The 16,982-nt window shown below is 35.8% G+C and overlaps 1 protein-coding gene across 1 annotated transcript; it reads right to left on the bottom strand.

Annotated features, from left to right (window-relative positions):
• Nucleotides 1–1,303: 1,303 nt before the first annotated feature.
• On the bottom strand, nucleotides 1,304–12,861 carry ANKRD1 (ankyrin repeat domain 1). Its single transcript, XM_074233393.1, has 9 exons — nucleotides 12,662–12,861; nucleotides 11,777–11,953; nucleotides 9,811–9,948; nucleotides 9,371–9,478; nucleotides 7,779–7,877; nucleotides 5,962–6,060; nucleotides 5,487–5,585; nucleotides 5,278–5,376; nucleotides 1,304–2,226 (listed from the first exon to the last, which is right to left on the bottom strand). The coding sequence occupies exons 1-9, from the start codon at nucleotides 12,686–12,688 to the stop codon at nucleotides 2,116–2,118; spliced, it is 957 nt and encodes a 318-aa protein (XP_074089494.1). The 5' UTR covers nucleotides 12,689–12,861; the 3' UTR covers nucleotides 1,304–2,115.
• Nucleotides 12,862–16,982: the final 4,121 nt, after the last annotated feature.

Below are 16,982 nucleotides of genomic sequence, written 5' to 3'. Positions count from 1 at the left end.
GGTTAGAAGGACATTAAGAGGACAGATAACTAACATCCACCACTGATGGAAACCATTCTGGAAAACAATTTAAAAATAAGTGAGAAAAGGTACAAACTATTCCTAAATCCTTCAATTCAAGGATCCCATTATTGGGTTTATGTTCCACAGAGATCATTGAATTAGAATTAAAAATGTTAAAAGATTAAATAGCTTCATATTTAATAAGAAAAATCTAGAAGTTCATTGGAGAATAAATGCTGAACAAATTGTGTTAGGTGAATTTAATGGAATGCTACAGAGAAATAGGATGACTTAAAAGACAGGAAAATCTGTTTGTGTGACCTTGAATGAATTATTTAAGACCCCTCGGGGTCTCGTTTTTCTCATCTATAAAAATAAAAGGTTGAACCAGTTCTTTCAAAATCTGCCTTTATGGTCCTCTGCAGTATAGTGGGGAAAAGTAGAACCAGAAGAATAATGTACACAATGATTGCAACAGAGAGAGTGCAACACAGAGACTCCACTAAAAGGAAACGATTCAGGTCAAATATCGTAGTCAATGTTAGTTCCAGATGACTGAAGCTAAAACACGTCCACATTTTCTGTTAAATGATAAAATCACATATAAGAATGGAAAGTTTTAACTTTATTTCAGGGGTGAAGCAGGTGCTTTGCAAAACTTTATTAGGAAGTGACTGATAGGCAAAATGTATCAGTAATTTTTTAAACAGAATGAGTTTGGAGTCTAGAACTAAAGATCTCAAAGCCCCTTCTAGAGACATCATAGGTACACTTTAGAAAGCACTATTTTGAAGTCAGAGGACCTGGGTTTATCCAAGTTTTGGCCTCAGCCAAGACCTTTTTTTAAAAGCACATTGATCCTCTCAAGTTTCCTTATTTGTTTAATAACTTATCTGAATCTAAGTCCTAGGCTATGATGTTTTATTCTACATATTTTAATGCCCAATGTGACTTCATACACCTCTAATTATGATACATCTAACAAGGGAGTTTGTTTTCCTTCAGTAATCCATGCCAGACTCCATCCTTTGTATGTCCCTTTGTGGTGTTCAGTAAGTATTTTCCAACTTTAACCCATAGCAAGGAATTCTTTCTTGGGTTCTCTTTCTTTTCTTTTTTTCTTTTTCTGATCATTCTCTTTCCCTACCACTAGATGCCTCCTGCTACCCATCTCTGAGGCTGCTATGGGTCATTGTCATTCTCTGTCAGCCTGTTGGGGTGAGAGGTGGGAAGGAGGCTGCCTCTGGTTCTATGAAATGTCCTTGTCTTTTTCTGAGTTAATAAGGACCGAAAACTAGGATTTTACAAGAGCATTCAAGTTTATTGTTGTAATTAAGAATACAAAATGTACATCCAAAGCAATAGAAATTTACACATTTACAATTTGAGTGCCTTTATGTTGTGTTTTGCATTCCTTGTGTAATATAACACTTTGGCTTTGTTCCCTTCCCCTGCCTAAATACTCACATTCATAACAATCTCTCTGAATGAAACACTTCCCTGATCTCACTAAAGATTCCTTAGACTTGATCAAAATACCAGTCAGTCTAGTCCATGGAATAAAACTGCATATTTGACTTTTAATATTCTTAGACTTTAATCACTTTCCTTTCCTTTTTCAACCAGTCTCCTTTCACTTCCCCCCCCCCCCGAAAATAGCAATAGCAGAAAAACTTCAGGAGAGAAAACAGACCACAATGCCCGCCTTGAAGTTCCTTACACTCATGTTGGCCAGGAAAATGGCCACTGTCTAATATCAATGGGCGTTTGTAATGCCACTGGCTAATTAGATTTAGCAACTATGTACCGGAACTCTCTGGAAATTTTACACAATAATTAAGCTTTGATCACCAAAGCAGTGATCTTGAAATCTATGGCTCTCACTAGCAACCAAATAAATAAATAGGAATAAATAAGAAAAATAAATAAAGCAAATTCACATTGACCTAAATGGAATTTTTACATGTCTCTCTCTTTTTTGCAAATTGTGCATCTCGTTCACATTTTAGCACTTTCACTAAACACTTTTGTAAAACTAGATATGTAAGGTGAAACAAATTTCCTGGGGATCCATCCAACCCCACTCTCAACAGTCTGGCAGCTCTTGGCTCCTTAGAATGTGGATATGCGAGAGGTTTTGTATGAGTTCTCTTTGAGACTGTCAAATATCGCCTTGGTACCATTCTGCCACTGAAGAACAAGATCCATTGGGGTTTTCCCATCCTGTTCAGAACAGAAAGGAACATTTTACTTCCAGGTGGAAAGAACTGATAAATTCACAGCTACAATAATTGTTTGCTGTTTCACAGAGCAATGAATTATGGTTCAGTAGAGATACTTTGCATGTTTTTCATGATGTGCACTTTACAGATTATGATGTTCAATCTCACAGTCCCATATGTTTACATGATTCCTTTCTTGTAAATTCGGGTCCAGAGAAGTACTTTTGAATTCCTCCAAGCCATTTAGGCAACAAAAATTCTAAAGCATAGTTTTTTCCCTTTTTTCTTTTGAGGGCTCCTACACTGGTGCTAAAATAGGTTAATTCATGTAAAATTATTTGGACTTACTATTACAAAATACATACATTTAGAAATTTACTTCTATCTTGTAATTCACAAATCATGTTTTTATTTCTGCTACTGGAAAAATAAAAGTAGTATTTTTTTTAGTCCACATGTAAAGATGAACCTTGCTTTAAGAAAATCTAAACTTAATAAAATAGATAAAAATCTAAGAAACAGAATACTTTGTGAGAACTGTGACTTATGAAGCCCAGGAATATGCCTCTGAGAACAACTTAGAGAGGATTATCTTCCCTCATGGTATCAACTTCCAAAGATTTGAGTCTATCTCAGAACATCTGTATTTTTTTCTCAGCATCCTTAGTAGCTGGCATTATAGGAGTGTGTCACCTTGCCTAGCTAGTAAACTCATTTTAAAAAATATTTTTATAAATTTATATATATATATATATATATGACTGGTTTCCTATATAATCCTAGGTTTTAGATTCTGCATTTCAAAACATAATTTTGAGGAGTCCCTAAGTATTACTGTATTTGCCAAAGGGAAAGTGGTTATTTATTTGACAAAAGGTTTTCTGCTCTACCAAAAGATTCTATGAAATAATGAGTTCTGGGAGTGCACTTTGATTTTTCAAAAAGGCAATTTTCACAAAACTTTTCTGGAGGGAATAAATACATTATGTAAAGTGAGGTACTCCTGTGGTTTAGGAAATGTAAAATGTTTTCAATAAATATGACATTTAGGGGATGTTATTTTTAATTAATTGCACTAATTAAAGGTAATGAGCATGACAAGGTAGCTCAAGGGTAGAATCATTCTATTTGTTTTACACAAATGAATCTACATAAACTAGGTCTCAATATTCCCTTTTTATATACACCTACTTCAGAATTTATTTGCAAAGGACAAACATTTAAAATCTAAACCATTTTAAAAGGAAGTTTTATCTTGTAGAAATAGTTCATCCTCCATTTTTGATATCTGTTTTCTAGGTGGCATTTTGACATCTAGTTTTAAGGGTCAGGATCATGCCTTTTTTATTTCTTGATTAAATTGATATAGTCTCTCCCCTACATATCGAGCACTGCCAAAGATTCTCAAGGAGTCCCAAAAATAAGACATAGCTCTTTTTTTAATGTACCTTGCAAAGGATGTAGATATAAACAAATAATCATAATACAGAATAAAGTAGAAGAAACATACAAATTAGTTGTACATAGTATGTATACAGTAGGTGTCTGATAAGTATTGAATGGATAAATTATGTTTACTTTTAGAGAAGATGATTCTGAGGAAATAATAGATACCCAACATTGCCTCATGTCAGGGAATTAGAAGGAGGGATGATTATATACAAAACTTAGAAATTAAATTAATAAATTATTTGTAGAGGGGAATGTATTTAACTCAAAAGGGGGAGGTAATGGTTTTTTATGTTATTAGAGGATTTGTCCTCTTAAAATAATTCACAGGGTTGGGAGGGGGTTCAGTGCTAACATTTCTATCATCTTGTTAATGGAATATTTAAGGGGTACCTGAAGGCAAGTTGAAATTGAGGATTATGGCAGCTCTCTCAAAATATAGACAAAAGAAGGTCTGGGGAGCTAGTGGCAAGTAGGAATAGGGCAACAGGGAGGATTGAACCTAAATTATTTAACTTGGATGTTAACATTAACTGAAATTCATTGCATCATTGCTCTGCTCTCTCTAAAATTTTTGAATATTTCGGGAAGAGAGCAGGGGTGGGAGGGGGAGCTATTTCTCCAAATGCCCCTTAGGCTTAACTCAGCTGTTCATATTGGAGTCAGGCAGTATTTCAATGACTCATGTGTTTTTCTGTGAAAATGAATGCTTCTGATTGCTCTCTTGTCTTGAAGGCCAAACTTAGAGTTGGGAAGGAAATATTTTGCATAAAAAAGAAGCCACTGTTGAAGTGGAAGCAGTCACTGTAGAACTATTCTTTTGTTGAATAAAAGACCAAATTAAAAGTCATCTAAATATCAAATGAAGGATTCACTTAATACTAGAGCAAAGTTTTTTCCCACCTCTGGCCAACTGACCTAAGTCTTCCCCACTGTCACTATGGAAACCATTGATGATTTTGGAAGCGACTATCAATTCTCCTGAGAGGGTCACAGAACCCCCTAAAACATATAGCTACATGAATTGTTTAAAGCCATATTTAGGACAGTGGCAGGAAGGGCAGGGCTCTTGTGTACCCTATAAAAAGTGTGAAAATTGTGCATGCCTTTTCTGTGTTATCATTAGTAGAAGCTTTGAGATTTTATAACTCTTTAAAAATATATTATGTGGCTATAACCCGTTACTTGACTTATCATAAAACAGAATAAATACATATTATAAGGGATATTCAAAGACTCTAAAATGTGTACTTTTAATATAAAAAGTAATATTGAAAAGTATTCTTAATTACTCTTGCCCTACTCCCCTTTCCCCTCAAATATGCCCACCGTGTGTTACAGTTTAGGTGGTCTCCTATTCTGCTCTACCCCAGCCCCAGTCCTGATTAAAGGGAATGGTCTACCAGAAAGCCTAGATCAAAACAAGAGCCTGGAAAATATATTTCAGGAAATGATCAGGGAAAACTGTAAAACTGTCCAAATCTGCTAGAGCAAGAAAACAAAATAACCATTGAAAGAAGACACAGGACTCCTCCAGAAAGAGACCCCAGGATAAAAACTGATTAATGATGACAAATGATATAACGGTGTACGAAGTACTCACGCAGTTCTTAGCATTGAGATTCGCTCCATACATAATCAGCAGTCTTATCATTTTGTAACGGTTGAGCCTGACAGCATCATGCAGAGGTGTGTCTCCTTCCTAAGAGAAGTAGGATAAACAAGCTAAAGGAAAGATACAACAACTCCTTATCCAATTGCAGTTAGAAAATCCAAGGGTTTGGAGGCAGAATTTCCATCCTTTTGACTTACCCGGTCTCTGGCATTAAGATCAGCTTCGCATGCAATGAGGTGTTCCCCACATTCATACCGGCCGGTCCTCACAGCCACATGCAGTGGGGTGCTGAGCAACTGGATAATCATAAGGGTTGACAAGTGAGAGATAAAGAGTAAGAAAAGAACCCACACAAGCTTCCTCTCAGTCACTAGTCTACTATGGCTGGAAAGAGGAGCCAAAATCGACAATAGAACTTTCATTTAAATAGTATGACTTTGGGGGAGGCTAGGTGGCGCACACTTAATAATTACCTAGCTGTTTGGCCTTGGGCAAGCCACTTAACCCCATTGCCTTGCAAAAAAAACCCTAAAATAAATAAATAAACAAACAAATAAATTAATAGTATGACTTAGAATAGGGGTTTCCATTGATAAGCCAATAAGCAATTGTACCTTAAGTAATATGATCTTAGAATAGGGTTTCTGTTGATAAACCAACAAGGAATTGTACCTTATCTCGAGCATTGACATTCGCTCCTTTGTTTAGCAAAAACTTCAGAGCATCCAAGTTCCCACCACGACATGCCCAATGAACAGCAGTGGACTCAAGCTGCATAAAGAAAGACACAGAATATGAGATCCTATATGCTGAAAGCAGCACACACAGGTGGGGCGAGGTCCCTAAAAATCTTGATGGCATGACTGTTGGAGGGGGCAACAGTTGGCATATAAGGAGACAGACCCTTTGTGACATTGAGATACTTCAGGTTGTTGAGGTCTTATTCATTCTTTTCATTGTGGTAGATGTTTCTCCTCATTTTTAGTTTTTAAAAAAAATTATGCTTCTACATATTAAAAAATTGTGTGTTCTGTACAATAAAAATACATAATAAATGCATGTTCCATAAGTTTAAAATGCACATTCCATATATTTTAAAAATTATGTGTATTCTATAGATTAAAAAATTTGTGTATTCCACACATTAAAAAAATATATATTTGTTTTCCTATCTGCTGGGCAGGTATCATTTCTATTTCTAAATATCTGAACAGCCACAGGCTCTTAATAAATGTTAGTGATACATAAGTAGACAGAGTGTGTACTCTCAGAAGTGGTTGCTAAAACACATAGAAGCTTAGTACAGATCTTAACTCCAATCTGACACTTTGTGCCTGCTCACTCTTTCTCTCACCCAATTCATTGATAAAATTTTCAGTAGTCAGGAATGCTGATGGCTTCCAGACCTTCAATTTACATTTCCTGCATGTTATACATGCTAATAGATCCTTCCACAACAGCAGCTAAATTTAATGAGATTTTGGGTTTTGGAGCTCCACTTGCACTCAGTGTTTAGTGTCTACATCCAAATTTCATTTAGGGACCCAGCTGCCAGTGACTTTTGTTTTTATTTGTTTGTTTGTTTATCTGTTTATTGTAATTTTTATGTTTCACTTAAAATTGAATGCAGAGATTTTTAAAAAATCTATTTCCTCCCACCCTCATTGTTACATACTGACCTACCTTTGTAACATACTACCAAATTCATCTTTGTTTAAAGAAAATATCATTCTCCCACCTATTGAGCAAATCTATAAAGTGAATCTTTGCAGAAATCACAGCCATTAAGCTACTGAGGCCTCTAGATGGGACATATATCACAAACCCATTTCATTTAGCATACCCTAGAGTTCAGAATCTCACTGATACATTAGCACATATGTGCATATGAGTGTACAGCCTCCATGTGCTGCAGATACCAGGTCAGCATTGATGAGTAGATGGTGAGATTGTATGTTATGAGAGGACAATGTGCTGAAAGGGATTTTTTTCTCTAAAGTACCACTGACTCAATCATGACACAGTGACCACAATAAACATGGCTCAAAAACAGACTTTCCTTCTTCCCTCTAAATATTCCTTCCTTTTTGGTTAGATTGTTAAGAAAATATATTCCCCATGTCTACGTTCAGCCACTATAGAAGAATTCCCTTCTTTATGATCTGATCTTTCTCAATTTTCTCAGACCTTTCAAGTCAGATTTTTCCACTTGTTGTAGCTTGTTGTTTTCTGTTTGTTTTATTTTTTTTTTTTTCCCTTAACTGTCAAATTCTCTTTTCATATTTCCTAAGTTTAAAGCCATGTGGCCTTGGACACAACTTGAACCTTCCTGGTCTTTGATTTCCTCATCTATAAAATTAGGAGGTTGAACTAGATAACTTCTGAGGTTCTTTACATGGAAGGAAGGAAGGAAGGAAGGAAGGAAGGAAAGATGGAAAGGAGGAAGGAAGGGTAGAAGGAGAAAAGGAGAAAGGAAGGAAAATATTTACCATATCACGGAATTCAATTTGGGCTCCAGAATTCACTAACTTTTCTATGATGGCCAGATGTCCTTGAGAGCATGCTCGGTGAAGAGCTGTCCTTTTGTACTATTGAAAAAAGACAAAGGACAAAAGAAGAATGACAATAAATATGAAAGCTCTGCAGAAATTCATTCCTTCCTCCTCAAAGTGATAGGTTACTTAACTCTTGAGTTTTCTAGTGTTTAAGATGTTGCTATCAAATTTGCTAAAATTCCGTAGCAAACTCTAAGTACCAAATTGTTTCTTAAGCATATAACAGTTAAGGAGTTGAGGTCTGTAGTGTGGCATCCAAATTTAAAAGTTTCAGCATTTACAGTTTTTTTTTCCTTTACTGTATATTGTAAATTCATTGTTTATTCAGTTCTTGCCATAAAAGATCAACCTTCCATCTTGGAATGTGGTTATGTCAGATGGAAGATTCATATTGTAGCTGAACTCAAAGACTTGTCTGTTTAATTTCATCATCACAAAAGAGAATTTTGAAGAATTTTCATAAAAATAATTTACATTTATATGGTGTTTGGTGATTCTTATACACATAAGCTCTCAATCTTATAATTAGGCATTACAAGTATATGATGACTTTAATGGTTCCTCCATTCTCTAAATATATGATTCCATGATCCCAATTTTGTAAGTAAGTAAAGAAAACAAATCTTGGAGAGTTTCAAGGTTTTGGTCAAAGTCATAGCTAATAAATGGTGCATCCAAGACTAGATTCTGTTTTCTGAATTGTTAAACTGCTCTATCCATAATTACTGATTGCCTCTGGAACCATACAATCTAGAACCTTCCGGTGAACTTGTTTCATATTTGTAGATTTATCTTCCTGGGAAGATTAGTTTATTTTAATCCGATTCATCTCTTTCTTTCTTTCTTTCTTTCTTTCTTTTTCTTTTTTTAGGTTTTTGGAAGGCAAATGGAGTTAAGTGGCTTGCCCAAGGCCACACAGCTAGGTAATTATTAAGTGTCTGAGACCAGATTTGAACTCAGGTACTCCTAACTCCAAGGCCGGTGCTTTATCCACTGTGCCACCTAGCCGCCCCTCCCTGATCTCTTTCAAACAAAGATGCGGCATAATCTATAATTGACTTGATTGGTATCTCCCTCTTCACACGTCTGAAGGACCTTTAAAAAAGTTCAACTATATATAACTGTTTCACTTTGTTAGAAGGAAAGGTTCCTTGGGTAGGTATATGATGGAGAGTAGAAGTAAAAGACTGATGGAAAAAAAAGCAAATGCATCAATAGAAAGTTAGTTTTTCAAAAAAATATTAAACTATTTCTAGAAAGTCAGACAATGGCAAGTAAGACATAAGGAGGAGAAGAGCGCAGATCATAGTGCAAGAAGAAGATAATTATTTGGGCTTTTTAAGTTCCTTCCTGTTGCATCCAGCTATTGGTGATAAGATCTGGTGAAAGTGTTTTCAGCTGCTAAATTTGGGGGTGCTTCCCAGTAAGGTTGTGATGAAGTATTGGAAACAATAAAGGGACAAGATCTGTGAAGAGGGGAGGGAAGTAATGAAGCAGATTTATTAAAGCATGGCTAAAGGACTTACTTCATCACAAACATCTGGATCCTTCTGGTCCGACAAGAATTTTTCGATTACTGGCAGCTTGTTCTCCAGCGCAGCCTTCAGAAACGTCTGCACATCTACAGGTTCTGTCTAAAGATCAAGAAAATTCCATGTATGTTATTGTGGATGCTCCAACAATCAACCAGTCACCAAGGATTTATTAAGCACTTAATATATGCAAAGTAATGAGATAAGTGTGGGGGAGGGGAGGGATTAAAAAAGGGCAAATATATAGTCTTCACTCTCCAGGAGCTTACAGTTTAATGGGGAAAATATGCAAATAATTATGTTCATATAGAAATACATAGTGTGAATGGAAAGTATTTTTGAAGGAACAGGCCACATCACAGGCTTACATATATTATCATAACAACGATTCAGATACTGGACCACAATTTTTACAGCATTCTTATAGCCCTTACTATAATTTCTGGTTCAGGTTCCTTTAAAACTGGAACTTTGATTTTCTTGTATTTTTTTCTCTTCTTTAGTTGAATGATAGTTTCAAGGTCTTGTAAATTTTCAAGCTTTGATCTTTGTTCCAGTTTTTTCTTCTTGAGCTGAAAAACATAACAAAAAACCTAATATTGCTTTCTCTGGTTACTCTTCTGCAGAAAGCATCCTAAGGACCAGTGTTCTGCACCTTTTTTGGAGTCCTGGTCCCATTTGACTAACTAGGGTCCTTCTCAGAATAATGTTACATATATATATATATATATATATTATATATATATATATATATATATATATATATCTCATTACAAAGGAAACCAATTATATTGAAAATTTTTCAAAAACATTTAAAAAGAAAAAAATCATGTCACAGGTAAAGCACTCCCTTCTCTATATACATGTAGAAGATAAATGATTAGGAGTGACTATTTCTATAGTTCAAAGAAATTTTGTTTTTCCCTTAGAATAGATATTTCCAATTAAAATAGAAGTCTGGACTTTACTTTTTTGGATAGCTGTCTCCATTCCCCATTTTACTCTGCATGTCTGTGTTTGGCTAAAGTCTCATCCTTCCATAATAGAATGTCCCCAGGTCTTCACAGAAATGGTTTTAGGAGGTCAAACAACCTAAAATACAATTTTGCCATTGTCTCTATCTAACTGTATGATCCTGGACAAAATGCTTAACATCTCTAAGTTTCAGTTGAACTGAAGAGATTGGGTTCCTTTGGGTCCCTTAAAACTCTACCACAAATTCTCCGAAATGCACTTTCCTTTTCTTTATTGCACATTTGAATTGAAAATACATCTCAAATAATTTTCAAAAGAAACCTGGTATCTCAGGACCTGGGTTAGAAATCTAGTTCTTCATTCATTGGCAGTTACCTTGGATAAATCATATAATAATGTTTGACTTCAAATTAACTCATTTATAAAATGAGAGAGTAAATTTGGATAATTGCCATTACCCTTCCCCCAGTTCTAAATCTATGATTCCATACCCTACTCTTTAAAACATATTTAATCCTGTGATTCTAACATTTATCTGTGTCTTCACATTTTATATCTTTACCAGTAGATTAATCACATTTGAAATGCCATTCTGTAGGTTGGTTTTCTACATAGGCAGGGAAATCAAAGAAAGCATTATCTAGACTCTTACTCTAGTGGACAATAAACCATGTAATTCAGGGCAAAGTCATTGTCTTGATTTGAATTAGTCAACCTCTGCACCTTATCACCTTCCCATTTCATTTTGTTGTATGCAAATGTGATCATAGAATATGTCAAAGGTGACTTGAGGTCCATGGTTATAGTCTTGTCTAAGACTACTTCTTAGACTATGAGGGAGATTCTTAACAATTTGTCTCTATTCAGACGATTGTTTCCATTTCTATTTTATTCTGCATGTCTGTACAAGCACAGAAAGAGACTGAACACTAAGTGTTGGTACTTTCATAGAAAAGAGACCTCAGGTCTTCACAGTTATTATCAGCAGCATACAAAGTGTGATGCAGTGGGCAAAAAAAAGTTTGAAGAAGTCAAGTAAACTAAGATACATCTCTGACTTTGCCACTATCTATCAAGCTTTGGGTATTGAACAAATCAATTTATTTGCCCATTTCAAAGAGTTTTTTCAAATGATTCTGTGCTATCTTAGGCAGGGGATTTTATAAGGAACTTTAGAAATCATCTAGTCCAACTCTCTCCTTTTCCAAATAAGTAAACTGAGCTTTAAAGAGATAAAACAATACACAAAATCAAGCAGAACCAGAATTCAAACCTAAATGACCAGACTCCTTCTACTCCTTGTACTATATCACATTATGTTCCTGCTTTTAATGATTTTCTTGTCCCCACTTTCACACAACTAAGATTCAGGAGGATAGAAAAAAAAATTATAGGATGCCACCAAACTTTTTTTTTCCTTCTTACCTCTGCCTCTCGCTGTTTCTCATTTTGCAAGGTTTGACTTTCCCAGTTTAATGAGTGCCTTGGAAGTGTCTTCAGGTCCTCTTGCTTCTCCAATGTCATAGCAGCTTCATATTCTCCATTTCTGAAGTCCTCTGGGAGGAAGTCCCTGGTTTCCCTGATGTCATTCTTCCCTGTCACCTACCAAGGGAAATGCAAGATTAAAGGCAAAAGGGCATTGTCTCAGGTAAATTCCCTTTCAAGGATGCTGAATTCTCTACTTGCTGATTGCCTAGGAAAATTCTGCCTTGGAAGAAAAAATAAACCTTGATTCCAAGATTAAAATATTTTGATGAAAGGGCTAGCCACAAATATTCTCAGGTTGTCATGAGGAAATTCCTTTTCAACATACTGAACAAATGAAGATATGATGTTAAAATATTTTGTTTTGCTTGCATGATCAGTATCACTTCATCCCACTTGTTCCCAATTATTAGGAATTCATAAATCTAATTCTTCAAAAATTTTACCATTGAGTTTTAGGCTGTTTTTAAAATGTTGTATTATTTAATTCATCCCAACCTGACTTCTATCAAGGATATCCTTTTTTCCTCAGATATTTTGATAAATATGAACATTCAGTTTTCAGCAACAAATCAAAAGAGGTAACCATAATTCAAAGTATGCCAATAATTTACCATCAAATTTCTTCATTTCCTAATCAATGCCATGTCCTATTAGGTTATAATAAACTTTTTTCACTTATGGTTTGGATGTATGAAAGAAAATGGCATCCTCTTTTCCCAATAGCAACTAGATCTGAGCCTCTAGTCTACATTCATTCTAAAAATAGGTTTTAAAAATTACATACAAACATATATACATACATATATGTTAATCTGTACCTACCAGATCCTCTACTTTCAGCAGCATCATCTTTGCCAGTCCTTGGTTTTTAGACAACAATCTTACTAGATGACCCCCTCAAATCAGTTCTACTGAGACTCACTCACCACTTAGGCCTATATATATGATGGAAGGAGGAAGGCTGAGTGAGATAATCTTCCAACCTGGGAACCCAAATAACCTCCTTGCCCCTCCCACCACTAGTCCACTCAGAGGCAGGTGAATGTTCATACCAGACCCAGTGTCTGGAAGTCAAGAAAGCACAGGGAGGGAGGGGTCTTGCAGTCTAACCACACCGAATATGTGAATCAGAGGGAAATGTGAGATGCCCATTCCACTGGCAGTGACCACATAGCTCAGCAATGCTAGTCATCTGATCCATCAAGTGCCCATGGGACAGCTGTCTGTTGATATTGCACCATATCTCTACATTTTTTTCCCCTTCCTTGCCAGCTTTTGTAGGAGTAACATATCAAGAAAGTGTAAATGTCCCATGTATCACACTCACAGTAATATCTTTCTGATAAGCAGACTTATCAGCACTTCCCTTAAGGGAAATGGGGCTTCGGGACATGTAAACAACTTTAGAGGACAGGATTGAAGTTCCTGATGGCACTTGTCTATATCTGTTTGGAATTCTCTCGAGGGTTATTGAACTAGAATGATGTCTAGGGCTAAAAAGACCCCATGACATGATACACTGCCATCATTAGGATAACTCAGAAGGATCCAGCTATGCATTTTGATTTAATGTTGTCACTGGACCCAATATAGCACACTGAGACTTTCAATCTCTGTATTCAAAAAAAGAAAAAAAGAAACATTTTGCCCTTTAAAAATATTTTCTGAGTTGATTCTATTGATCTATGTTGCCAGCAAAGAAATTTAGAACTGGAAGGGACCCTTTGAGGTCATTCCAACACCCTCATTTTAATGACTCATCCCAGAAGGATTCTTTCAGTTTTCCCACATACTTAAATGGAATTGGTGAAGTCCAAAAAAGGAATAGTAAACCCATTCTAGTATTAACCAGGGCAAAACTTTAGACTGGTGAAAGATGAAATGACTGAGGAAAAAAAGGTTCCCACTCCCAAGTATTTCAATTTATTAAGCAGCTCATACCAAATGTTTAATGAATTTGCACCAGGCCCTTTCCTCAACTTAGAGCTAGTCCTTAAAGACAGGGGAAGTCAGACTTTTATATATTAAAAAACTTACTCAGATGAGGTTAATTCATTAAAAGGAAGCAATTAACCAGGATACAACTTTAGGTGATCTGATTTCTAACTGGAGAAAAGATTAGAGACTTTCTAAGTTGGGAGGTGGAGAGTAAAGAGTTGGAATTCCCTGAAATCAGAAAAGAAGGTGACCCACTCCCCTGTCCCATGTCTGACCAATCAAAGGAAAATACAAATTATAATTAATTGATCATAACAAAACCAGTTTTCAGATAAGATACATGAGTTTCTTCAGATGTACCATTAGGAGAAAATTCCCTGCATCAATCTTCAGATCCTACTAGGTTTCTGGTCAGTATAATCCAGGTCCTTACTTAAGGGTCTCTAATCAGCAGGTAGAAGTGGTCCAGGAATAGATTAAAACAATGCAATAAGGTTTTCTAACTTCCCACAACTGAATAAAATTTTCTCACAAGACAGAAATTGGTCTAGATCTAAAATTAAATAGATAGGAAACTGATGTCTTATGTATTATGTTCGGTTTTTTCTCTCATGTATTTTTCTTCTGTTTGGATTTGATTCTTTTTTTCACAACATGATTATTAAGGTTATACATGGAGAGTCTATATTATTTTGCTTTCTGTCAGGGGGAGGTGGAGAGGGAGAAAAATATAAAACTCAAAACCTTGACAAAAATTATTGATGGAAACTATCATTGCATGTAATTAGAAAAATAAATTTAAAAAATGTAAAAATTTCTTTTAAAAGAAAGGGAATTGAGCTAGATCCAGAAATGAGTCCAAGATGGAGTCCCTGTGGTTCACTCAGTTCCTTGCAACCATTTGTTGCGCCAGTTCCCTTAATCCCCTCAATTATCAAGGGGCAAGATGAAATTGGTTCCTGAATAGCTTTGATTTCTTAGACCGTAGATTCCATGAGAATAGAGACCATGTCTTATCTAAACTTTGAATCTTCTTCAGAACAATGTTCTGTCCATAGCAGGTACACAATATTGAAGGAGGATTCCTTGAAAAAGGCTACTGGAAAGTTGCGTAGAAAAACTACCATAGGGTGAGTGTAGTGAGGCATAAAGCCATGGTTGTGAGAGACTTGAAAAGTCCTGGAGGGAATGTAGTTCATGATCCAGAGCAAATAACATAGTATATCTCGCCTACATATCCAGGCAAGCTTGTCCTGGAGCCAGACAGAACCTGTTGTGGAGCCAAATATTGAAGTTTTGGTATGAGCATTTGCACTTTGGAAAATGACAAACGATTCAAATCAGGGCTTGATTTCTTGTTGGCATGATTGTCTAGACTTAAGAAAATGATCAGAGAATTTTAATAATGTCGGTTAAATATCTACATTTTTCCTCCCAGAGAGTTGGTTGTTAAACATGTACTAGCATACCTCTGTCCAAGGAAATTAAGTCAAAATGAATACAAAGGGAATTATTTAATGAGGAAAGAAGTCAAAAAGGCATTCAACCATAGGGAAGCATTATGGAAGGAAGAGAAGCTAGTCTACCAATGTTGTCTTGTTGAAGGGAGAAAAGGGAGCGGTTATGGACTAATTGTGTTTTGATGAGTCTAGGTATTTTGTTTTGGGTTTTGGTTTGGTGGTTGTTATTTTTTTAGTATCAGTGGGCAGAGCTAATTTCTTCTACCAGTTGCTTATTTGAATCTCTTCCAATAGATTGGGGCTATCACTCTATTTATTATACCCTAGAGAAAGCTTTGAATGGAAGAATGTTTCCCAGTAGTCATTGCTTCACGAATAATATATCTTAAAAGCAATTGTATTGGAAAGAATGGTAAATTAGTAATCAAGAGACCATATATTAGTACCCAATGTTACCTTGAACAGATTTCTTAATTTCTCTAAGAAGTGAAATTGTTTTCTCACTTATAAAATAGATGTGTTATTATGGTATAAATTATAATTTTTACCAATGACAAATATTAAGGCATAAATTATTATTTGTATTTATTACAAGTTTTAAGGTGTAAATTCTTACTTATACCTATTATAAATATTAAGGTGTAAAGCATTATTTAAATCCCATGTATCTCCCATGGTCATCATAAATATAATAGGAACTCATACAGGGTTGTCCTAGCTTCTTCCCACTCAGGCCCCTACCTAAAAATGCATGGGTATGATAATATATTGCTCTATGGTTTAACTTTTCATTTCTATGATTCTCTAGACTAAAACTCCCTTCAATGGCTGTTATTCCAATGTCTGGGTTATATCAATCACTCTTTAAAAATATAAATTTCTTAAAGGCAGGAATTGTCTTTGTTTTACATTTTCATCTACACGGCTTATAATAGTCATTTATGTACTTTTTAAATTCATTCATTCATTCATTCATTTGGGGGTATTCAAGATATTGGAGAGTTGCATACAGTTGGACAAGGATGGATGTGAGGGGTCCAGAGTACAACTGGGGAAAAAGTAGAGTGCTCTTACTGCCTGGGTATGTCCCTGTAAAATGAGAGTTCTGCAGAACTAGGGTGCAAAGGGAGAACATTTAATTGAACTCTTTTTTTTGGGGGGGGGAGATAAGACATCAGAGTTGGAGTCAGAAAAACTAATGAAGTATACCTCACCTCTTAGAGACAGCTTTGCAGGAGGACTGGCCTGACAGGTACCCTACTGGCCTGAAGTGGTGGGAAAGGATCAACAAAGAGGAACTGAGGGAGATTTTCACAAAAAGTGGGGGGAATGAAGTAACACTATGCGGAAATAGACAAAGAATTTATGGGAAAGCTGCAGGAAGAATGAATTGGAGGTTCCTGAGGAAAAGAATCTGACCTCCTCAATTAGAGACATTCCAAGCTTCCAATACTAGAAAGATAATTTGGGAGCAGCACAAATAATTGATATTCTAGTTTCTGGAGAATTGTTTACTGAAAAGCATCTTTATCACTAATTGACTATAGTGGGGGCAGAGCCAAGATGGCAGAGTGAAGGCAGCATTTCCTGGGGAACCCTGACCCCCAACCCCCCCCCCCCAAAAACTAATTGACTATAGTACTGGTTTGTTTTTATTGACTTGTATTCATTCTTTGGACAGGAGAAAAGAAGGGAATAAGCTTTAATGAAATGACTTCTGTGTTAATCCAGTCACGGGGTTAAGT

Source organism: Macrotis lagotis, chromosome 4, assembly GCF_037893015.1.
Source record: "Macrotis lagotis isolate mMagLag1 chromosome 4, bilby.v1.9.chrom.fasta, whole genome shotgun sequence".
NCBI lineage: Eukaryota > Metazoa > Chordata > Mammalia > Peramelemorphia > Peramelidae > Macrotis > Macrotis lagotis.
This window is presented reverse-complemented; position numbering and strand designations above follow the sequence as displayed.